Raw genomic sequence first — 25,000 nt, forward strand, 5'->3', positions numbered from 1 at the left:
GTTGAACTCTACATGATATCCTGAATTTGCATCCTGTAATGCTGCAGGCCATCTATGGTTAGTTGATTGAGGATGCTATAATGCTATAGGCCTTCTATGTTTAGTTGAATGAGGATGCTATAATGCTATAGGCCAGCTTTGAGTTGAGGTGTTTCTTCCTGTTAAAAGGAAGTTTTTCCTTGCCCCAGTTGCCAGTGCTTGCTTAGGGGGTTCAGGCTCAGGGCTCTGGAAAGTGCCTAGAGACAATTTCAACTGTTATTGGTGCTGTATTAATTTACTTGAATATATTCAGAACTAAAGCAAGAGATCATGATTGCTGATGCGCTTCATGTTTCTTTTTTGAACTTCAAAATAATGTAGCTTGGGAATGTTTCAAGTACAGTGGATCAGTTCCCTAAATCCATGAACCAGCGCAGGACACGTCTAACACACTTCCTCAAGAAAACTCTTCTACAGTACATCAAATAAACTTCTGTGGTAAGGTCTATTTTAAAACTATTACTTCATATAAATATTTTTGGTAAGGTCTATTTTAATAGTCTACTACTTCAAATAATCCTCTTTGGTGAGGTCTATTTTAAAATACTACTACTTCATATAAACCTCTTTGGTAAGGTTTATTTTAAAGCGTTCGATGATCTCTCCAATGCATGTCCTAAATTTCCACTGTCACTGAGCAATAATATTCAGCTGTTACACCGTGTTCAGGGACAATTTTCAGAGCAAGTAAATGTGTCCAAAAGGATGAATCTGAATCATTCTTGTCATCAAAAGCAACCTTGCAGAGAGAACCTGATTCTTTGTGTGTGTGTTTGTGTGTGTGTGTGTGTGTGTGCATGTGCGCACACCAGCAGAGAGTTGCTCAATCGGTGCATGATTCACCCTCACTCTGACGCAGATTCTTTTGAATTTTCATCAAAACTCAAATTGCCACGATTTCATAACCCCCACCCCCCACACACACACACACACACACACACACACACACACACACACACACACACACACTTCCCATAAATGCTGGGCTGAATGTGTTCCTCAGAGGCGTGTCACTAATACCTCCATGTCATTAACAGACCCTAACTGAGTAATACTGACCTACACGGTCTGTCATGTTCCCAACCAAGTCAGCTAATACTTCTCTCAAATGTCTGCTTTGTCTCCAAAGCCTGTGAAACCACGAGAGGATTCAGTTTCAGTATAACTCAACTCCAAACACACTGGGCAGAAACATAAACACAAGATGTACTGTAGAGCGGGAAGCCAGTAAAATCTTAGAGATATTTATATTGCATCCGTATTTCTGTTCATTCCTGTTTTTCGCGATGTTCTGAACCCTCTGTCTCATACACATTGATCATACTATATGGAAACCCTCTATCTCATACACATACTGTACAGTATATCATACTATATGCAAACCCGCATTCTCATACACATATATCATACTATATGCGAACCCTTTATCTCATACACACATATCATACTATCTGCAAACCCTCTATGTCATATACACATACCTTATGCAAACAGGTAGGCACTGCAAAGCAATGTTCCCTCTATTTCATTCTTACTCTTGGGACCTATTCCATTGGAACTTCATGTTGTGGCAGAGTCCCAAGACCTAGTTTAACTGTATCTCTCAGTCACTCTTGATACGATACGTCATATTATAAAAGCAAAATGTCAGTCCTCAGGGCCATCGACTGTAGGAGTGTATTAAGTAATCACTAAACTTTTGGCAGAGAGCAGAAACAACTGCGAACAATTTTGAAGGGAACAGTGTGTATGTTTATCTTACCTATCTGGGCTTTCTCCCTCAGTACGTCCCTGAAGCTGATCCTGAAGCGGGAGCTCAGGTGTGTGTGCGTGGGTCTGTGGCCACTGCCGCCCAGGTGTGTGTGCGTGGGTCTGTGCCCACCGCCGCTCTGGTGGTCTCTGTGCCCATTGGTGCCCAGCTCCCTCAGCACGGCCGACTTGGGCACCACCGTCACCCCTGTCGCCACAGTCAATGCGGATACCGCTCTCATCCCACGCACCCATCCCGAAAGATCCCCCACCGTCCATTTCACCAAGTCATCCAGTCGCAGGATGACTTTCTCTGACACGCCGATGACCTCATCCTGTGAGGAAAGGAGGAGGGAGGGTTGGGTCACTGGGGCAGTTTTCATTAAATGACAGAGGCTTCAGCATTATCAACATTCTAATATGGGAAAACTCAGCACAGACTCATATCAACACGCTAATATGGGAAGCTCAGCACACACTCATATCAACATGCTTATATGGGGAAACTAGGAACACACCAAAACACCACCATCTCACACTAACATCAGTTCCTACTCACTCACAAACACCACACCCATCATTGCTCTGAGTAAAGCCTTGTTTTATGAGCTCAACATTTGAGGATTACATTTCAAAACCATCATACCTTTTTTTATGTTCTTTAAAAAGAACGCCAGAGGACTTAATTTCATATAATTTCCTGACTAGCTGATGACTGCTGATAATAACTGGCCCTGGCGAGAATCCGGCAGACATGTTCATCTGGGAGAGGAGCTAAAGAGGCAGGTGTGTGTGGGGGGCGGGGGGCAGAAATGTGTTTCCATTTTGGGGAGAAATGGCAGAGAAGCAGGCTTGTTAGCCAGGCAGTGATGGCTGTGGCTCCCAGTGCTGAAGCAACAATCTGCTGGGCAGATGTGCACTTCACAAGCGTGTGAGTGTGTGTGCGTGTGTGTGTGTGTGTGTGTGTGTGTGTGTGTGTGTGTGTGTGTGTGTGCACCAGTCCTATGCACTTCACTAGAGCCCAGAGCAGAGCAAAGCACGAGTCCTCTGGATCCTCTTTCTCCCCTCTCTTCTTTCATTTATTCCACTGATCCTCAGCATGAACATCGTAAGCTACACATGCATTGCTAATAACACAAAAATACAAAATTCTCAACCAACCTAATCAATATGTATAAAGCACATGTGTGTGTGTGTGTGTGTGTGTGTGTGTGTGTGTGTGTGTGTGTGTGTGTACGTGTGTGTACGTGTGTGTAATGCTGTAGCTTGATTCACATTGCTGCAGTATTTAACTTTCTCTTGCGTGCTCACCCCCTGCAGTAACAGGAGAGTGTACTGTATACGTGTGTGTAACACGCGTGTGTACTGTATACGTGTGTGTGTGTGTGTGTGTGTGTGAGTGTGTATGTGTGTGTCCGCGTGTGTGTACGGGCGTGTTTATGTGTGTTGTACGCATGTGTACTGTATACGTGTGTGTGTATGTGTGTGTGTGTGTGTGTTTAACTTTCTCTCGTGTGCTCACCCCCTGCAGTAACAGGAGAGTGGACCTCTGCCTCTGGATGATGCTGTTTGTGTGTGTCTGTGTGTGTACGCATATGTACGTGCGTGTGTGTGTGTGTGTGTGTGTGTGTGTGTCCGCGTGTGTGTACGGGCGTGTTTATGTGTGTGTAGTACGCGTGTGTACTGTATACGTGTGTGTGTGTGTGTGTGTGTGTGTGTGTGTGTGTGTGTGTGTGTGTGTGTGTGTGTGTGCATGTACGCGTGTGTGCTCACCCCCTGCAGTAACAGGAGAAGACCGGACCTCTGCCTCTGGGCGATGCGTCCTTGCCAGAGTCAGCACTTTGAGGCTGTTTTAGGGTGACCTGACTGACTTAGTGAGAGCCGGCGAAAGGATGTACAGCTTTGGACCGGTCAGAGGTTTAGAGATCTGTCAGGCAACCAATCAAAGGAGCCAACAATGTCATTCCATGAACAATAAGGACCCTCAACCACTCACACACTCACCCACAAACAAACAAACAAACACACACACACCCACACACACACACATGCTCTACCACCAACAGCCAAGCTGGTGATTGCATAATAAATGAGAGCATGTGTTGTCAGCGCCTGTGCTATCAGCTGTGACAGATTCTCATTCCTGCACTACATCCACATGAGAGCAAACACACAGGCTGGCAGCTCTGGTTCTCCCAAAGCAGGACACTGTTCTAGGCTCTGATGCGTTGCAAGGTGAAACACAAGTCCAAACACCAGAGCCCACATTCTACATTCCACATTCTACAGTCCACATTCTACAAACTGCAACTACCAACTCGCATCAACAAAAAGGTCAATGCTGTTTCCAAAGGAACACCCATCATTCACTTGCTTGAATGCTTCAGTCTCTCTACCTTAAAATATATGTGTAATATTTCACTTCTTGAATATTAAGGTCATGTGTCTGTATTAGAGGAAGAACCGATTAGGGGCTAAAGAGAGCCACATTCATGTTAGCATCATTGTTTCTCATGCATGCCAGAAATTCCAGATGTCAAACATAATATGCCTTCCTGGAACTCTATATGCTGTGCCTATTGGCTGTGAACATCAAAGGGCTGAGTACTGTTTCCAGGTCAACAGAGGTTATTCCCTTGCTGTTGCAGATGCTGTACACTGGCAAAAGAAACTGTCTATTGGTTTACCCCTTCAGACTTGCAGTCTCCAAGTATGCCATATTTATGTATTTTCTCTGCATCACAGGGAGGATTATAGGACACATGGATTAGGATATGTAGAACACCATTATTCACTATCATTCGCCATTATTAACTATTATTCTCTGCAGCAGCCCTGTTTAATTCTGCAAGTCAAACTTTCCCGAAGAGAAGGACATCGTGTCTTCCCTTGCCTTCTCCCCAAAAGGGTGTTCTGAAACCCAGTAGAAAAAACATCACTGGAGAGTGTTAGATGGAATTATAAAGGGACAGCTACCCTGAATCTGTTAATCATTTACACTCATTCTTCGTAAGGACCATTCATGCCCAACAACACACAGAGTGTTAACAGAAGACAAGGTCCACATTTAATCTGGGAGGCATTTGGGTTAATCATAAGGGGTTAAAGCCTGCTGCTCACATCTCATTTATTTCTCTCTCTCTCTCACACACACACACACACACACACACACACACACACACACACACACACACACACACACACACACACTCCATCTCTCTATCTATATATCCATCTACCTATCTATCAATCTATCTACAGTATCTCTCTCTTTTGCAATCTCTGGAGCAAAGCCTTTGGCGCAGCTAAATAAACTGATAAATATGTAAACACATTATGAGATTCCTATATAGGGCATGGGCAACAGCCAAGAGCAGCAGTACTCTGGAGTCATGCCATGGGAGAGAGGAGAGAGGAGAGCGAGGAGCAAGGTCAGGACTTGTTTTCACAGAGAGAGAAAGAGAAACAAAAACAGGCTGAACCGGGATGGAAAATATATGATGTAATAAACTACTGGCTGCTACATCTGTAACGTCCTGATTTCGCACAAGACAGGATCTCGCCCCGCCAGCCAGCCAATATGATCCTGATATTTCCAGCCCTAAATTCCTCCTGAGCGCTGATGCCTGGCAGTAGGCAGCTAAATGTGCAGTGGTTCCCAAGGGGGGGGTAGGCCCCCCAGGTGGGGTGTGGACTTACAGCAAGGAAGGCGTGGATTGAGGGCGAAAAAACACAAAGTGAGCCATAACCAACAAACTACTGGTCAAATTGAGTGTGGCAGTGCTCTTACAGCAAAGTAGCCTGTAACCAACCCTTTTTGGTGATGAGTTTATAGCCTAATTTGTACTTACTTTGTACTTACTTTACTTAATTTGTGCCTACTGTTTAGTCTACATGTCAGAGGGGATAACCTAACGGATCCGCAGTATAGTACAATACATAGCTAATCTTAAACCATATTTGATCCAGCAAGATTTCATCCATTTTAAACAAGAGTTCTGATCAAATAAATCAACAACATACGTTGAACTGATTGATTTAAGGATTGAAACTATTCAAACTGTTCAAATGTGGAAACAGCCATGCAACAACTGAAAGCCTGATGGACATCTGTTTTTTTAATCAATGTTCAACTGACTGATGAAATTAAACTGAATCTGTTAGCTGTTCAAATGCAGAAACAATGTTGTTTAAGAAAAGCTATGCAACAGCTGATGGACATCTGTTTTTATTATTAAAAACAGATCATAGGCAATATGAGAGTCTCAATCTTAACACCATGCTGCAAAGGGGGGGAAGGGGCTCAATTTATTTCTTGTTGTCAAAGGGGGGCCTGTCATGAAAGGTGTGGGAACCATGCACTACACTATAGGAAGGGATTACATGGTGTTCATTGTTCAGCTCATGAGATTCCCAGAGAGAAAGCCAATTTGTGAAGAAACTGGGTCATCAAATACAGCATGTCTAAGCAATTAGCTTCACAATACAAGAGCTTGCTGTGTTGACTTTATTAGCAGAAAACAGGTTTGCAGCAACCTACGCAGCGAGAGGGAAAAAGGGCTGCAAAAACGATGCCCTCAGCAGTGCTCATTTCTCAGTGAGATTCAAGGCTTCGACTCTGTCAGTGGGTAATAAGTCTGGAGAGACAGGAGAAGTTAAACACTGAATAAATTAACCAGCTCAAGGAAACTACTGTACACTTGTGTCATAACAGGCAAAGAAATCTGTCTTTTCAAGCAGACATGTGTGCGTGCAAATGTACACACATGGGCCTAAACACACCCCTTATCCAGGTATATGCTAACAGCCTAGTTTGAGGGTAATGTTACAGTTTACTCTTGAGTCATAAAGTATCCAGAGTTCAATGATTAATCACAACTGGAAAACTACCAGCCACATCAGCCCAGCCCTGCCTTTAAAATCCATTCCATTCTGTAGGCTGTTCTCACAAAACTCAATGCAACAGAAATTGGGCTATGTACTAACATGCTTCAGTCATTGTGATAAATGATATGCAAATAACAATATGCCGTTTGAAACACCAAAGCGCTTCAGGATATTCGTGGCATTTGACTGACTTCTTGCTCCTAACCACAGGAAAGTATGTACTGGGTTCCCGAAATAGTTCAACTCATATCATCATCTTATTTGCATTTAAATGACTCCAGGGGAATTGACATCAGTTAATCAATGCAATGCAGGGGACAGATTTTAATCTGTTTCCTTAGATCTGTCAACAGCTGACCTTCTGCTAAAGCCAGATCAACTGGTAGGGAGTTGTGGACAAGGGAGGATGAAGGATGGGGGCGGGACTGTTTAACTTTCTGTGTGACATACTTTACATAGCTGACCGACGACGCATAAACTCGGGCAACTCGGCGTAAAATAAGATGACGGGAACGGAGTTGGAAAATAAAACGCCCTTTAACGGAATAACGCAAGCGGGCTGCTATATCCGTTTACACAGATCTTTTCCAAGCGGTTTCCCCTTTTGGTACGGCTTCATAGCAACATCAGGCACGCAAAATCTGACCTTGATGAGTGTGCAAGACGGACAGTAGGCTAAGGGCCAAAAATAGTCGTTCATAGCCATGGAAATCCAAAATCCAACAGTTAAACATGTATAGAGGAATCTATGCGTGCTGACGTACAACAATACCTACAATTATTAATAGATAGGATATAGGCTATGTGTGTAAGATAAGGTTCTACGTAGGCTAGATATATGCACACAGATTTAACACAGGTTTATAAGACATACAATAGCACACCAATATCAGTGTCGCTGAGACCAGGACAGGCCATCAATCGATCATCTGTTCAAACCCTCGTTAACTAATATCGAACTACAACCTGAAAATTATGTAAACCGAAGGTTTCCTGTTTGTTGGCGCCAAATGCTAAATACACAAAGGTGTAGATGTGCAAATAACCACCTCTCAAACAGTTGGCTGTCATGTTGCTATCACTGTATGCAATCTCATAGCTTGCTGGCATTTGTCGTGTTATTTCCGTCCTCCTCTGGGCTATCAGGTCAGGCGGGAGACAAGCGGTCGTAAAGGCAAGCCTCAACAATGACACGCTTCCGAATGCAGACACGCGCGCGCACAGCAACGCGCACGCACGTACGAGCGAACAGACTTAATCAACAAGACAGAAAAAACATTTATGGATCATCAAAGATTAAAGAACATATACGGTCACTTTACGGAGATAGACAGTAAGACAACATTGCATTCACAGTGTGGCTAACTGGACACATTGAGGGTCACAGCTGCTATTTTGTCGCAATCACCTTCACCCTTATCTCCGATCAACATTAGTTACCAACACTGCGGCAACTGTCACAATGCAAAATAACAATACAGCGGCTGTTTAAAAAGACAATTCTAGTCACCTCGCCGTGGTTGACCGTCCGTCCCGATGGAGTGTCCTCAGGCAGAAAATAAAGTTTAGAGCTGGACAAGAGTTGTTTAGTGGTCCGCTCTTCCCACAGTAGCTGAAGCTCCGCTATGCAAATCGGGTCCTCCGGTGTGCATCTGACAAGGAAAAAGTCACCCAGGGACAAGATCCGCGCTTTTCCGTCCCGAAGAAATTTAAAAGCCTTGTAGAAAATGTACGGTCCGTGCAAACCACAAGATGAGCCTACCCACTGTTGGATGAGGTGGGAGAGGGAGTAAACAAATGTTGCTTTAAAAATATATATATTATAATTTCACAACAGTATCACAACTATATCATGCATGGCTATTTTCAAAGATTGAGGTTGAATATAAGGTTTTTATCTATAGACTGTCTGAGAAATTCCACCATCACGCAACGCATATGAAGAACACTGTTTAAGTGATTTATAGCTACACAGGAAAATAACAAATGTACAAGATTGATAATTCCTAGATAGAAAATTATTTTACATTTAGGCTGTCATTTGAATTCACGCCTTACTGAGTGATAGACCCTCTCTTACCACATGAAACGCTGATTAAAAGTAGGCTATGCTTTATTTTGTGGCATTACCTTAAGTGAGTCGGTCTCCATCTCGACGCTCTGAATTGATTAAACTCAACATTCTCTCCAAACTTGTTGGCTTGAATGGATTTCCGAAGGTCCTGCAAGCACAAAATATTTCCTTGTTCAATATTGCACACGCTTCCCTGCTGACTCCACATGAAACGCTGGCCAGTTATGTAATTGCGCTGCGATCCTTGCAAAACTCAAGGAATGTGCCTTGTCACTGAATTGGTCGTTCAACCTTCAAGCGGCAAGTCTATTCTTTAATTTGGAGTGATTCACTTATATACGCTCGAAATAACAAATGCGCATCCTTGTGGAACTGCCTGTTTTGAAAAAAATACACTCTTGGCAATGCAAGGCAAGACATGACACTCTGTTTTCGGGGAAGGCTGCTGTAGGTTACTTGAGCGTGTTTTAATACAGTAGGCTATATCTCCCTTCCAGGACCTGTGTAAAGGCCGTCTTTATGTTGACTAGAGAGAACATTTCCTGCAGTGATTGGGGAGCGTAGATTATGTTCCGCATATCTTGAGCCAACTATGAATCAGAATCCCACATATGTTTTAAAGACAAACACAATGACCAAATATGCCCCTTTGTTCGACAATACGCCGCAGTTTGGTATTTTGAAGTTGAATCAATCAGTGAAACGTAATATTTTCAAATAATGTAAAGACGAATTGACAATAGTTGCGCGAGATTACGATAAATGCTTGACTGTCTTTCTGTTCCATGTTCTCTTCATTGTTTACAATTTAATGTCGTGCAGTGTTGCATCGAGGATGAATGATGTAAATTGGATTATACATTAGTTTAACGTTGGCTGTACCTGCCGCAGAGCAAAGAGCATGCACGATTTGTGAGGGCAATTTAATTTAAGTGGGTTTAGCTACAAAGCAGCCCCGAATCAGTCAGTGGTTGTTTTATTCCCCTGTTATGGATCATTTATAGGGAAGAGGGGCGGGGGAATGGGGGTTCTTGCGGTTTATGGATTACCAAAATAGCTTTTATAATGGCGCACACAATATGCAGTAATACATAGGCTACAAGAATTTTAGATTGAAAGCGCAGCTACAGGCAATGATTTGTGTACGTATCAAGCACCAAAGCGAGTCATCGCCTACAGCCCTGGGCGCCACTGATATTGATCTAAGGCAAACATAAGATAATTAACACTGCTGGAAACGGATAGGCCTATATGTACCAGCCAAACCTTTTGTGTCCAACTAGACATGTGTTACTAATGCAAATATCGCCTACAAATATGCCCCCCCCCCCCTCCCCCCCTCGTGGAGCAATTTACACACTGAATGCCTTTTAAGCGAAATTGGTCAAATACATTTCTTCAAAAAGGAAATAGCCTACATACAGGAAAGTAATAATCCTAATAATATGCATGTAAAATCATATTCAAATTAAGCTTTAATTATGCACAGCAAATTAGTCGTGAGATAAGGACATGGTCTAAAAAAAATGTGGTTAAGGGGACTATAGTCTCCTCTGTGTGATCCCATTCATAAAATTACTTTTAAACATTAGCTCAGTCAAAATGGCACCTTCACCCCTTATCATGCTACTGAATAAAATAGCATGAATGGCAGCCTTATTTGTGTTTGTGTGTGTGTGTGTGTGTGTGTGTGTGTGTGTGTGTGTGTGTGTGTGTGTGTGTGTGTGTGTGTGTGTGTGTGTGTGTGTGTGTGTGTGTGTGTGTGTGTGTGTGTGTGTGTGTGTGTGTGTGTGTCTGTTTCTGAGATGAAAGGGAGGTGGGATTCTCCATGCTGGCTCATATTGCAGTTCCTGCAGAATGTAAGGTCATGCAAGCGCCAGCATCATGGCTGAAACAGGACCAGATAGTTAATATTCATCACATGCACGCCGGCATGGCCAGGGAGGAGTGGCCCTGCTCTGAATTCATATCAGTCTGGAGCCAATCAATGCACAACGGCCCACTGCACTATCAGCAGAGACCCGCTAGACATCAGCATTTTTTATGCCTGTGACAGACCCTGTATCAGCAGCACAACACCCTCTCCCTGCATACTCAGGCTCACCTGTGTTGTTTCCTCTCTCACAAAGTGGTAACAGACTGGAGATGAGTATGAGAGGTTATGTGTGGCTAAATTCAGCGCTGCGGAAACTCAACCTCCAGAGCTTGTAAGCTGTAATTAAATGACAATGATCCCAATGATACCTACATGCGCTAGGACTGAAAAGGTGGAGAGAGAGTTGAAGAGGCATGCTAAGTATAGAAACATATATTAAACACACACACACACACACTCACACACACACACACACAGACATACTCTTAGAAAACCAAATCCAAGTTACACACTATCAAGTGAGCTCTGATTTCCATATCCTTTTAAATTGTATCACTCACAGTTTCACATTAGATTCACTAGTATAGTTACCACAGTATTATTATTATTATTATTATTATTATTATGTCTTCTCTGACAGTTGCCAAAAATACGAAGGCGAGATCCATTGTGTTTCTGATAGTGTCTGGTGTCTGTCTGTGTACATGTGTGTGTGTGTGTTGTGTGAGTATGTTTGTGTGTGTGGTGTCTGTGTGTGTTTATGTGGACCTTTCACATGATAAACACCCAGGTTTCCCTCCTGTTTATGGCACACGTTACTCTCACTGGACAGTTAATCAGGCTGGATTTCATTCAATCAGGAATTAATCAACCCTCTCCTTCAATTAGAAAGCATATGTCAATACTGTCCTCCAATCAGAATGTGTTTAGAAAACACTGTCCTCCAATCAGACAGTGTTTTAATACTACCCTCCTCCAAGAGCGGAAGCCCATGGGAGTTCCTGCCTTCTTGGGTGGACCGTGGGAGCAATGAAACTTGAACTCACTCAAACAGCTGTCATCACAAGCCCTAATTAAACAGGGCAGTGCAAATACAGGGGAGGAGAGAGGCCAAGAGAGAATAAATATCTTAATCTCCGTCTAGGCTAATGAATGAGAATGATGGTCCAGATCCTCCTGTATGATCTAATAAATACAGCATATCAGCAATGCATGAGTCAGATTTGAACTCCATTTCAATTCGCTGACTATATCAAAACTACAATGAACTTCACACGTGTGTGTGTGTGTGTGTGGGCATGAGTGAGTTGGTGAGTGTTTGTGAATATGAGTATGAGGGTGTATAAGTGTGAGTTTATATCACAGATCGTGTGATGGCTCACCATGTGTGTGTGTGTGTGTGTGTGTGTGTGTGTGTGTGTGTGTGTGTGTGTGTGTGTGTTTGTGTGACCTATTACAGTAAATGCATTAAACATTCAGACATAGTTGTCCTCTATCCCAGTGCTAGGAGTGAGCATACCCAATTTCATTTCAAAGCAACCTCCCCATAACTCCCCCTGTAATGAGATGCCATTCCTGGCAGAGTCTCCTGGCCGGGCCCCCTGTGTCCTCTCTCTGGCGCCCCCCACGTGAGCCAAGTGGGAATGCACTTACCAATTCACAGTTAGAGGGATACAGCTCTATTGACATCTCAAGAATGGTAATGGAAACATGTGCTTTCCCCTGCTCTTCCAAAACCATAAAACTGATTAGCGGTCGTTTTTCAGATGATCAAAATAATTAAGGTCATCTGACACGGCCTAAAATTAGCTGCTCTGGCCAGTGTAGAAGCATGTTATTTAATTTACCACATAGGGAATATTGATTTCATCAAAGAAAACATTATGGTGTTTTCGTAATAACAGAGCCATTTGAACAGGAAATTGTCCCAAGTGTCCTTAGAGTATCTGAGAGTGTTATTTTGGCAAACAGCTTGACCGTAGTCCGCCCTACACTATGATGCGCTAGGGTAGCATTGTTCGCCCTCTGTTATGATGCGCTATAACATAGTTTGTCTCCTCTCTTCTGTTATCTTCTCTTCTCTTTCCTTTTGTTCTCTTCTTATCTCCTCTCTTCTCTACTCTTCACTTCTGTTCTCTTTTCTTCTCTACTCTTCTTTTCCCTTCTCCTCTCTTCTCTTCATTTAAACTGAATTAATTTGACATCTGGAAGACCCAGATTTTCAAACAGTTGACGTGTGACACAAGCGTCCCACGCCATGATTCCCTGAGAGAAGACACACAAGAGCTTCTCAGCTGCATTAGATCCCTAATCTGCCTCTGAGTGGGGATTGATATCTTTTGTAATGTTTATTGTCCCTGCTATGGTTTTCTACTGATTCCAAATAAATGGCACATGAGAGAAATATCTCTTCCCAAAAAACTGTGAAAAAGAGTATTGCATTTACCCACCTAAACTACGCTCCAACATTTATGGATGAAGTTAATAAAATACACTATGGAGGTCTCAAGTCAAAAGGGGATAAGAGAAGTTCCTGGTTAACATCATCTTAGAAAAAGCAGAGCTCCTCAGCCAAGTGCTGCCACCTACTGGAACTCAGCTGAACACTGGTTCACATGGTTGGAGGGACATTTAGGGGAACCTGAAATAGATTTGTGCATAGGTCCTGAGTAGTCACAGAAGAGGTTCCCACAGCCCAACAGATAGAAGAGAGGATGGGAGGAAGGAAAGGGGGGGAGGGGGGTTTAATACACATTCATGAGTGGGGTGGAGTTTGGGGAAATGTAAGGTTACTGGGAACATCTGGAGGAATGTAAAGGACTTTCCGTTAACTACGCTGTGTGCACAATTATTACGCAAGTTGTATTTTTGAGGATTCATTTTATTATTGAACAATAACAGTGCTCTCGGTCAATCCAAAATGTCAATAAACCTCAAACCTGAATATTTAAGAAAGTAAAAGTGAGGTTTTGGCTTTCTTAGGAGAATATATATGTGTGCGCAATTATTGGGCAACTATTAGTGTGCAGAATTATTATGCAACTAAATGAATAACGAAAAATGTCCCATCTCACTTGTTTATTTCAATCTGTGAAAGTGAGAATAATAAACAACTCAAAATGTACAAATTAACATTTCTGACATTTCAAAAAAGAAATCAGTGACCAATATAGCCACCCTTCTTTTCAATAGCAGTAATAAGCCTTCCATACATGGAGTCTGTCAGTTTCTTGATCTGTTGACGTTTCGTTCATCAGCAACCACAGCCTCCCAGACACTGTTCAATGAGATGTACTGTTTTCCTGCACTGTACATATCCTGTTTAAGAAGGCTTCACAACTTCTGAATAGGGTGTAGGTTAGGTGCGGAAGAGGGCCATGTCATTATTCTTTCATCTTTAAGGCCTTTACTGGCCTGCCACGCAGTGGAGTACTCCGATGCATGCGCTGGAGCATTGTCCTGCAAACAAATCATGGTCTTCTTGAAAGATGCAGACTTTTTCCTGTACCGCTGCTTGAAGAAAGTGTCCTCTTAAAACTGGAAGTAGGTTTGGGAGTTGATTTTGAGTCCATGTTCAACTCGAGTCAGTTAAATATCTTGTTTGGCCCATTTTGCCTATGGAAAAGAAACTGCCTAATAAGTATATGCACACCTTGATATAGGGTGTTGATCTCTAAGGCCACACCCTCCCTCATTACACAGATACACATCACCTGATATACTCAAATCCAATACGTTTATACAGCTTGAAGTTGGAAAATATGCATAAAAATGATGATATGGTTTATTTATTTTTCATCATAAAAGTTCAGGGTATTGTTGAATGATGCATCAACATGTTATTGTTGTTGACTGATTTTTTGTTTGTTAAAGAAAACTTGGAGATTGTACATTAATGCTTCCCATAACTTTCTGCAAACTTTCTGTAAACCACCAATTTCCATCAATAAAGAAATTTGTACAAAAAGAAATTATGATATGTTCAAAATACTTACTTTTACTAATAATTGTGCACACAGTGTAGTGACACCACCGCATATACTGAGTTCAAATTCAAAGTCAAAGTGTTTATTGTTGCATGCACCAAATTGCTTCAGCACAGCAAAATTCTTAAGACTTGGCCAGCATCATCATCTATGCAGTAGATGTCATACAGATAACAAGTAACATACCAAAAAATAACATATAACTCTATAACACTTTAACAATAAAACATATGACATATAGCATTACAGAGTTCAGATCTCTATGCCTGTTGTGACATCCATCGTGGGGTAGAGTAGAAAGTCAGTATAGTATTTTCTCTAAAAATATAGTTGGGCTGTCTGTGTAGTCGTCTGTGGCATTAGTTCGGCATATTATCAGGCGATCAATGAGGTCATCTGTTGAAGTTTTTCTGGTTTTGGTTACAATGGAAGGGCCGTGTGCATATTGGGGGGGGAAGCAGGAAAACCCAATGTTGCAGCCCTTCTCTTGACCTCACAATTCACATTTCCGCAGTTTCCGAGTTTATTTTCGAATTCAGAAAAGCGACTGAAACACTCTCAGCCTCTGTTTCCTGAGGCCATGACATCACCGTCTCTAGTTTCAGTCTTCAGTATCTCCATTCAAGTTAAAACCCACAATCATATTGCAAAATTAATTTCTGGGATCGCTACCACCCTCCGTGCAGTTTGACTGAGGTTGCCTTTAAAACACACATTTAATGAGTAAGTGAGTTCGTTTGGGCTGTTTCGTATAATAACATAACAACTAAGTAAGTACATAGGCTTTAGACAGGAACTTTTTCCAGCAACTCCTGTGGCTCAGACGAGGATGAATAATGACGGCAGGAAACATCTTACATGTGCTTAGACAATGCAATCAGCAATCACTCTTAAATGTTTATGCCCTGCTTCAAACAGCAATCCCTTTTATATGTTTATGGCCACATCCATCAGCTATCACTCTTATATACAGCCGCTGAAAAAATTAAGAGACCACTTCAAAATTAACAGTTTATCTGGTTTTACTATTTATTGGTAAGTGTTTGAGTAAAATTTACATTTTAGTTTTATTCTATAAACTACTGACAAAATTTCAACCAAATTTTAAATAAAAATATCGACATTTAGAGCATTTATTTGCAGAAAAATGACAATTGGTTAAAATAACAAAAAATATGCAGTGTTTCCAGATGTCGTATAATGCAAAGAAAACAAGCTCATTTTAATTTTTAAACAACACAATACTAATGTTTTAACTTATGAAGAGTTCAGAAATCAATATTTGGTGGAATAATCTTGATTTACAATCACAGCTTTCATGTGTCTTGGCATGCTCTCCACCAGCCTTTCACATTGCTGTTGGGTGACTTTATACTACTCCTGGCACAAAAATTCAAGCAGCTCAGCTTTGTTTGATGGCTTGTGATCATCCATGATTCATGCGTCCTTCACAAAGACAAATCTGCCCGATTTCAGCCTTGCTAAAGCACGCCCAGATCATCACGATCCTCCACCAAATTTCACAGCAGGTGCAAGGCACTGTGGCTTGTAGGCCTCTCCAGGTCTCCGTCTAACCATCAGACGACCATGTGTTGTGCGAAACTAAAAATTGGACTCATCAGAGAAGATGACCTTCTAAGGTGACCTACAGTCATCTTTGGTTCAATCCTAATGGTCTTGTGCATACCTCAGCCAGGCCAAGTACAACGTTGTCCTGGAAGAAAAACTTACTTCCTTTTGCTCTGAAAATGTTCCCCAACACTGCGGAGTGTTTTTTCCGGCAGGACAATGCTCCATGCCACACAGCAAGGTCAGTGAAGGTGATTTGTATTTTAAATTTGGTAAAAAATGTTGTCAGTAGTTTATAGAATAAAACTAAAAAATTCAATTTACTTTAACACATACCAATAAAAAGTAAAACCAGAGAAACTGATAATTTTGAAACAAAACATCAATCACTGGTACATCAATCAGCAATCACTGTTATATGTTTATGCGCCGCTTCAAACATCAATCACTCTTATGTTTATGCGACGCATCAAACAGCAATGCCCGGCATCATAGGGCAGCTTTTTTAATGCGGTGGTAATTGGAGTGTAATTTATACAGGAATGTCCGCGGGGTGTGGGTGTCTTCTCCACAGAAACCATGAGTGTCGCAAACAGAAAAACATATTTACTCTTTCCCGCGAGACTGAGTGGGTATCCGGGCTGGTGGATAATAACGGGGGGGGGGGGGGGGGGGGGGGGGGGTGTAATCTAGAGTCCGGAGGAAAGGAAAATACCAAGCCTAAACTACTACAAACCCTGAGGAAAGGGAAGCCCGATTCAGAGAAAGCAAACAAAAACACACATACAGACACAAACTTGTCTCTGGAAAGCACAGCGAATATTAAAGGAGAAATATCTCTGGCTCACTGCTCTAGCATGTCATGTCATGAAAGATGTGTCTTGTGAGTATGTGCAATTGCGATTTGCATATTTTGCATACTTTAATGTAGCATACAAAATATATTCAGTGTCACTAGGCCTAGACTACATTAGTTTGTAAGTAAAATGACAAGAAATCAGTGTGTCGAATCATATCTGGAGCCACTCTACTTCCTGAACACGTGTACAGTCTAAACTAAATAAATAGGAATTTAAAAGAAATACTGACATTTGTATCCTCTCCCCTTTACTATGAGGTTCTGACTGTACGGACATAGGCCGATTGTAATGACGTCAAGTTGCGGCTTCTTCCAAGTTCTTCAGGAGGTAATGCTGCTCCCTGCTGGAAGTCTAGGCTACTACTAGTCAGACAGAAAGGTTACTTCATAAGCAAACCAGCACTAATTCAAAACGTTATATATAGTGATATGTATACATATTAAATAATGCCAGTGGTCACATGCCCCACTCGCCCCCTCCTGAATAGCCTACGACCATTTCAATTAACTGTTTTTACGTCTTTTGCAAAGTAAGCTCAGAAACCAAGGCGGTGCTTGGGATGTCTGTCGGGGTACACCGCCGCCTAGTAGGACAGTTCGAATTTGAACCCAGTAGGCTACTGACGGGCAGTTGTGGTGCTTCAGCGAGAAGAACGCTGCATAGTGTTTCACAGTTACTCTATCTTTACAATGTTTTTTAGATTCGTTAGCGCGATTGTGACCAGGTCGTTATTTATTCTGTTGTCGCTAGTCGGAGTTTGGAGAGTGACGTGGGTTAAAAATGATGTCATGTACTGGTTACTCACAATTCTTTACCTACCTCTTTTTGTCGAAATGATTATAACTTTGAAAAGAAGAAAAGGAAAAGACTACAAATGGTGAGTTAAACGATTATGCATGTTACTGTAAACTACCAGTTTGTCTCATCAGCAGAGTGGTGCACTCTCGTTTGTTAGTTCAGAGTTCTCAGTGCTTTATAATAGTTGCTTAGGCTACTTATCAATTTAACATTATTTTTGCAGCTCTCACCAAAGTGTTATATATCATTGTCTTGCAACTTTTATCCTTACAAAAAGTTTCATATAAGTTTGGACACACATCCCCTTGACTCGATCTGAGCACAATCTGTGGGGTTCATTGTTGTCTGTCGGGTTTGGCACAGCGAGACTTCGCAGCAGGGACCCGGACAGCTTGACGGCTTGTTAATGCGACCCCCGCTTCATCCTTACAGATTATAGTTATATATTTTTTTATATAAATATAGGCTAGTAAGCTAGTTTACTAGTTGCACTTAAGTTTATATTGCACTTAAAGTGTTATAACATAAAGCCATAGGCTACTATTGGGTTATGGCAACATTCAAGAACCCTATTTTCCCTAGTGGGGTGCGGGTGGAGGGGTTATTGTGGACGTCGCCTGCTGGGGGAGGGGGGATTTTCCTCTCTACTCCACGAAGAGAGTTTATTTTGTGTAGTTTAACATTTTCTTAGAGAGCGGGGGTCTATGTGTACTCCGGTGAAGTACACAAACTCCTGTCAGACAAGGTATGTGTGTGCGTGTTTGTGTGTGGGTGTGTGTGTGTGTGTGCGTGTGTGTGTGTGTGTGTGTGTGTGTGTGTGTGTGTGTGTGTGTGTGTATGTGTGTGTGTGTGAGTGTGTGTGGGTTCTCTCCCCTCAGGTTCTCTCCAGCCATCCTACTGTTCCTAATCAGCATCATTCCTTCCATATGGATCCTGGAATTACATCACCAACAGAACAAATCCAGTGACCCGCAGGTACACAAGCGATATGCAGTCTTTGTGTCTGAGAGCACACACACACACACACACACACACACACACACACACACACACACACACACACACACACACACACACACAAACACACACACACACACACACACACACACACACACATACACACACACACACACACACACACACACACACACACATACATACAACACACACACTCAAACAGTGTGTCCACACAGACCGGTTTGTGTGTGTGTTTGTGAGTGTGTGTGTGTGTGTGTGTGTGTGTGTGTGTGTGTGTGTGTTTTCTAAAACAAAGATAAACAAACATATTTACTTACAAACTAGCGTGTGTGTGCTCACAAACAAGTGTGTGTGTGTGTACTCACAAACCAGAGAGTGTCGGCACACATACTTTATATGTTCTCACCATCGACCAGCTGGCGAGAGCCTGAAGCAATCTGGTTAGATCTCAGTATTTTTACCCAGAGTTCACAGAATGTTTGTCTGTGTTGTGTTATGCCAAACAGTCATCTCTCTCACTAGAAGTGCTGACTGATTCTCTATTCTCCTCTCTCCACCATTTGTTCACTCTCTCAATTTACCTTCTTCCTTTCATCTGCTATCCGTTTCTCCACCTGTTCCTGTGGTGTGCTTTTTCCTGTGGTGGCTCCCCCCCCCCCAGTGCAAGAAGCTGGACTCCTGGGAGAATGTCAGGAATATGATTTCGATCAACTCCACCGCAGGGAATCACACTTTACAGGTATGAACAGTTACAGCTATTTCATTTAATCAAAAACTGTGAAGAATGATTAGAGGTACTGAGTCAGTGGGTGATGCCTGCTGCTGCACAGTTGCTGATTCACTGGATGATGGCTGCTGTTCCAAAGAAGTCTTCTGACCATAAGGCTGAAGGCCCTAATTTCACTTCCATGTTATGTGTTTCCTGCCATACTCCCTTAATGTTGTCTCAAATAGACCATCCTAAAAAATACTAGCAAACACAGAGAAAGAGTTTAGTGAGTTCACCCAAGCCATCAGTAGTACCTCTAGAACCCACACACACATACTGTATATATTCAAATAATAATGTAGTGCCTTGGTTTGGAAGAAGATGGAGATGTTCGCTTGGGTGGCAATTGGGATTAGAATGAGTTACGTTTAGTTGTAATTCGTTTGTGGTCCACACCTCATACATGTAAACAGCACTGATTATTATCATTAATCACTGCTAGTTGTATTTCTGTGATTTTGTTACATTTTGTTTGAGTGATGTCTATGTCATCTTCCTCTTCCTCTTCCTCTTCCTCTTGTTGTGTGTTTGTGTGGCGAGGGGTCTCTGGAAAGCACTGGGGGTGTAGGTCAGAAGGGTGGCAGACACAGCGACCCCAATCTTCCATTTCCTGTTCTCAGATCAGTGGCTCTGCAGCCAGCTTGCTTGGCGTTTCCGTGGACAACCGGGCAGTCACTCAAGAGTCACAGACTTGTATTAGAGCGTTCATGAACACGACGTGTCTGACTGACAAAATCTGTCCTCGTCTCACACAAGAGAGAGAGAGAGAGAGAGAGTGTGTGTGTGTGTGTGTGTGTGTGTGTGTGTGTGTGTGTGTGTCTCTGGATAACAGAGAGAGAGAGAGAGTGTGTGTCCGTGTATAGGTGTGTAATTTGGGCCAGAACAGATAGGTCTCCGGCTGAGGGAGTGTGTGTGTGTGCATACGTGTCTGTGTGTGTGTCACCCACAAACCTACAGCAAGGCCAGATCAGACCCTGATCTGCTGTTCAGGGTGTTTACCTGGAAGCGCTTATGTGAGAGTATTCCCCCTCCCCCTGAAAGAAGGGCCAGTTTGGCTTTTGAAGTCTGTTTGGTCTGTCTCAGCGGAGGAAGCCCGGGTCGTGAGCCCGGGTCGTGAGTGTTATTATTGATTATGCTAATATTGATTATGCTAATGGTGGACGCTGAGAAGTATTTGCACAGCCCCAGTGTGCTGTTTGAGGAGCAACCGGACCCCCATTTCCCCGGTCTGGATGTTCCAGGGAGAGAAGAGAGGAACACTGGTGGTTTTGTGTGGAGCAAATTGAGTGAATCCCAGCAAGTGAACTGGACTGAGACGTGCTGACTAAAAGTCTTTGAACTCCTGAGCTATGTCTCTCCGCCCCAGACTGCAACATTCATTTATTCATTGAAACGCCTGAGCTCTGAGCATCCCAGACCGCAACATTCAAATGGTTATGATAACATCAGCCTTGATTCAAACTCATCAAACGGTGACCTCTGTCTTGGACAGGCCATTTCCAAATGAAGTGGTTGAGGATATTTTGGGAATCTGTTGAGACATCTGTTGGGCTGGGCCGAACACCACATTCCCATATCCGCGCTGCTCTAGATAGTTTAACTCTTTTCCTGGGCAGTATTACTTTAAACAGGGACGTGCATAGGAATTTTGAAGGGCCATTGCTCTGACCTGAAAAAAGCCCCCCCTATCGCGTCCCTGTCTTTGTGAGATGACAAAAATGGGCATTTTGTTTACAAGGGATAGAAGAGTAGAGTGCAGATGTCATTTTAATCGTGATATGTGTGTTTGTTCTGTTGCAGGCGGTAGCTGATCTTGTCTCCACGGTGAGTTTAGATGAGTCCCGTGTGCAAGAATGTTTATATGAATGCTTGTGTCAATCAGTGTCTGTTACAGATTGTAGGTGATTTGCAGAACTCAAACGCACTACTCAGAACTCAGAAATGTATGTTGCCTAGCAGGATTTGGTACACAGATGGTCAGTCCAAGAGCAAACAAATATATCCAAAAGGGCATAGGCAATAGAGTAGTCGTTATACAGTCCAAGGTCGGAAACACAAGTAAATCAATGATCAAACATGGAACACAGAGAAATACAAAGAACAAACCGAGAAAAATACAATTGCGAGAACGCAACGAGTAACAAGAATACACAGACTTTATACACCATAGATAACGAGGGACAAGTGAAAACAATCAAGGCAGGGCAGACAATGAAGGGCAGTGGCGAGAGGAGTCAGACAAGAGGAAACAAAGATAAACAAACACAAAACCGAAGAACATGTGACAACACAAAGAAAACAGACAGAACAAGAAGAGACAGAACAAAAACAGAGCACAGACCTGACAGTGGCCTTATTACTGTTGTATTCTGTGTTTGTATAAGTATGGTAGTACTTGTTCTAATATCAGTACATCTTCAGTATGTTGCACTCAATGAATCCAGATCCTGTGTGTGCGCGCGTGTGTGTGCTTGTGTGTGTGCGTGCGTGTGTCATTTCAGAGTTTAGACCAGCTCTTCTCTAAGGTGTGTCCAAACGATTGGATCCTCGCTCTTCATCAGGTGCTCCTCATCCTCCTTATCATTGGCAAATGGTTCCTCCCCATTGGGGGGGGTGTCACCCGTGATGAGCTTTCACAACTGCTGCTCATCTTCGTTGGCACGGCAGCAGATATCTTGGAGTTCACCAGCGAGACCCTCTCTGATGTGAAGTATGCATTGTCTTTCAATTAAAATGTCTTTGTCAGTCTCTTTAAGTTTGATCACACACCACTGTTTTTTGTAGATTCAGTCCTAGCCTCTGTCAGATGCTAACCTTGTCCAGGTTACAGATCAATACCCAATACCCACACTTACAGATCAATACCCATTACCCACACTTACAGATCGGTACACATTACCCACACTTACAGATCTGTACACATTACCCACACTGTCGTCCCATCATAGTAAGTACCCGTATAATAAGGGGGATAATGTGCAGTCCGGCAGTCATTATACCGATACAGGTTGGTGCACAGTAGCATGGGAATTTAATGAATGATGCTATCCCGCTGGATGGGTGAAGGAAAATCACATGGAAGGATATTACCTTTCTACTTCTCTGCTCTGTGTCCAACCAATGTATGTGTGTTTGTGTGTGTGTGTTTATCATAGGGAGAATAGTCCTCAGCTGGTGTATGTAATCCTAGGAGTGTGGACGTGGAGTATGCTGCAGTTTCCTCTCCATCTGGCAGGTCAGTCTACACTCACACACTCTTTAGTCTACACTCACGCCCTCTGCCTCCTCAGTCTACACTCACACACTTAAGTCTAAACACACACACACACTTTAGTCTACACACACACACTTTAGTCTACACACACACACAAACACTTTAGTCTACACACACACACACTTAAGTCTACACACACACACAAACACTTTAGTCTACACACAAACACTTTAGTCTACACACACACACACACACACTTTAGTCTACACTCGCACCCTCAGCCTCCTCAGCTAGGTTGAAGTATGTCTGTACATGAATGCATGCTGTATGCGGGGCTTGTGTGTGTGTGTGTGTGTGTGTGTGTGTGTGTGTGTGTGTGTGTGTGTGTGTGTGTGTGACTGTGTGTGTGTGTGTGTGTGTGTCTTTGTTTACATGAAGTGAATGTGTGTGTCTGATTAATTATGTACTGTATATGTGTGTGTGTGTGTGTGTGTGTGTGTGTGTGTGTGTGTGTGTGTGTGTTTGTGCTGGGGTTTGTACAATAACTCTCTGAAGGGTTTATGACTATGACGTGCATGGGTGTGTCTGATTAATTATGTATGTTTGTGTTTGTGTGTTTGTGTGTTTGTGTGTGTGTACGTGTGCGTGTGCGTGTGTGTTTGTGCTTGGGTTTGTTCACTAAGCCATTATGACTATGACGTGTTTGTGAGGCATTTCCTCCTAGTCCAGGGAAACAAGTTCCATATGGACTTTGTTTTGTAAATTACAACATTGCTGTGGAGTGTGAGTGTGTGACCACACAATGCTATGGAGTGTGAGTGTGTGACCTCAGAATGCTGTGGAGTGTGAGTGTGTGACCTCACAATGGTGTGGAGTGTGTGACCAAACAATGCTGTGGAGTGTGAGTGTGTGACCTCACAATGCTCTGGAGTGTAAGTGTGTGACCTCACAATGCTGTGGAGTGTGAGTGTGTGACCACACAATGTTGTGGAGTGTGAGTGTGTGACCTCACAATGCTGCGGAGAGTGTGACCACACAATGCTGTGGAGTGTGTGACTACACAATGCTGTGGAGTGTGAGTGTGTGACCACACAATGTAGACATCTTCTTCACTAGTACAGTACTTCAGAAAAGCTCCCGGGTTGTTGCAGGTCAGCAACATTTAACTAACTAAATCATGCTGTAATTCTTCTTGTCATTGGTTGCTCTTGCACACTTGCACACTGGTAACTCTTGTTGTCATTGGTTAGTCTTACTGGCAAATGATACTCTTGTTGCCATTGGTTAGTCTTAAGGCCCCGTCACACCATAACCGTGAAATCTCTACCTATTTAATAATATTTTAAACTGTCAAGTGCCCACTTGACTGCCGGGCAGTCCAGCTCAACAGCTGCATATCTGGTCTCCCGAGGGGATCATTTCCGGCTTAAATAAGGTGAGGGATCGCTCGATCACACCAAGTTATTGGGATGTGAAGAAAGTGGTGAAGAGGAAAAAAACACGGTGCACGAGACGATGGTTTTTGTACAAAAATATATATATTTGTAGTTATTTGGCTTTAACACCAAACATGTATACAAATCAAACAAACATAAATAAGTACTTAAACAGTACTCAAAAACAAGCTTACTAGTTTTAAACAGCAATCCAAAACTATTCCACAAGTATTTCAATAGAATGTACTTCACCTCACATCAAGCAAGTACTCCTTCTCTACCTACTTTCTTAAGACAATGCTAAAAGAAATAGGATTTGCATTCTTCTTACTTGCAGCGCTAGTAGCTTGAAATTGAGCGATTAGGACGTTCAGAGAACTTTGACCAGAACGTTATGGTGTGACGGGTCCTTTACTGCCATTGCAATTGATTTCTCTTGTTGCCATTGGTTACTCTTGCTGCCGCTGGATCCTCTTGTAGCCATTGGTTACTCTTGCTGCTACTGGTTTCTCTTTTTGCCATTGGTTGCTCTTGCTGCCATTGGTTACTCTTGCTGCCATTGGTTACTCTTGTTGCCATTGGTTGCTCTTGCTTCCATTGGTTACCCTTGCTGCCATTGGTTACTCTTGCTGCCATTGGTTTGCAGTGGAATGTGTCTAAAAACAGCTGATTTTGTCTTTTATTATCACATATTAAAGTTTGCTGCATGGCAAAATTGTCCAAAGAAAACCATTTCCTTGAGTCTGGTGAGAACGGGTGAGACGT

The 25,000-nt window shown here is 42.6% G+C and overlaps 2 protein-coding genes across 2 annotated transcripts in view; one reads left to right on the forward strand and one right to left on the reverse strand.

Annotated features, from left to right (window-relative positions):
* The window catches only part of LOC308373249 (AT-rich interactive domain-containing protein 5B-like), a gene marked incomplete at both ends in the record, with an annotated part of 37,802 nt that extends 28,976 nt beyond the window's left edge, over window positions 1-8,826 (reverse strand). Inside the window, 3 exons of the mRNA XM_080848679.1 lie at window positions 1,802-2,123; window positions 8,186-8,440; window positions 8,806-8,826. Of these exons, the coding sequence (XP_080704805.1) occupies window positions 1,802-2,123; window positions 8,186-8,440; window positions 8,806-8,826 (598 nt within the window). The remainder of the gene's footprint in view (window positions 1-1,801; window positions 2,124-8,185; window positions 8,441-8,805) is intronic.
* An 8,903-nt stretch (window positions 8,827-17,729) lies between these two features.
* LOC308373112 (transmembrane protein 26-like) overlaps window positions 17,730-25,000 on the forward strand; it is a gene marked incomplete at both ends in the record, with an annotated part of 8,721 nt that continues 1,450 nt past the window's right edge. The window contains 6 exons of the mRNA XM_080848525.1: window positions 17,730-17,917; window positions 18,717-18,813; window positions 19,478-19,555; window positions 21,386-21,409; window positions 22,087-22,295; window positions 22,741-22,820. Of these exons, the coding sequence (XP_080704651.1) occupies window positions 17,730-17,917; window positions 18,717-18,813; window positions 19,478-19,555; window positions 21,386-21,409; window positions 22,087-22,295; window positions 22,741-22,820 (676 nt within the window). The remainder of the gene's footprint in view (window positions 17,918-18,716; window positions 18,814-19,477; window positions 19,556-21,385; window positions 21,410-22,086; window positions 22,296-22,740; window positions 22,821-25,000) is intronic.

Source organism: Sprattus sprattus (genome assembly GCF_963457725.1).
Source record: "Sprattus sprattus genome assembly, chromosome: 12".
In the NCBI taxonomy this organism is placed as follows: Eukaryota; Metazoa; Chordata; class Actinopteri; order Clupeiformes; family Clupeidae; genus Sprattus; species Sprattus sprattus.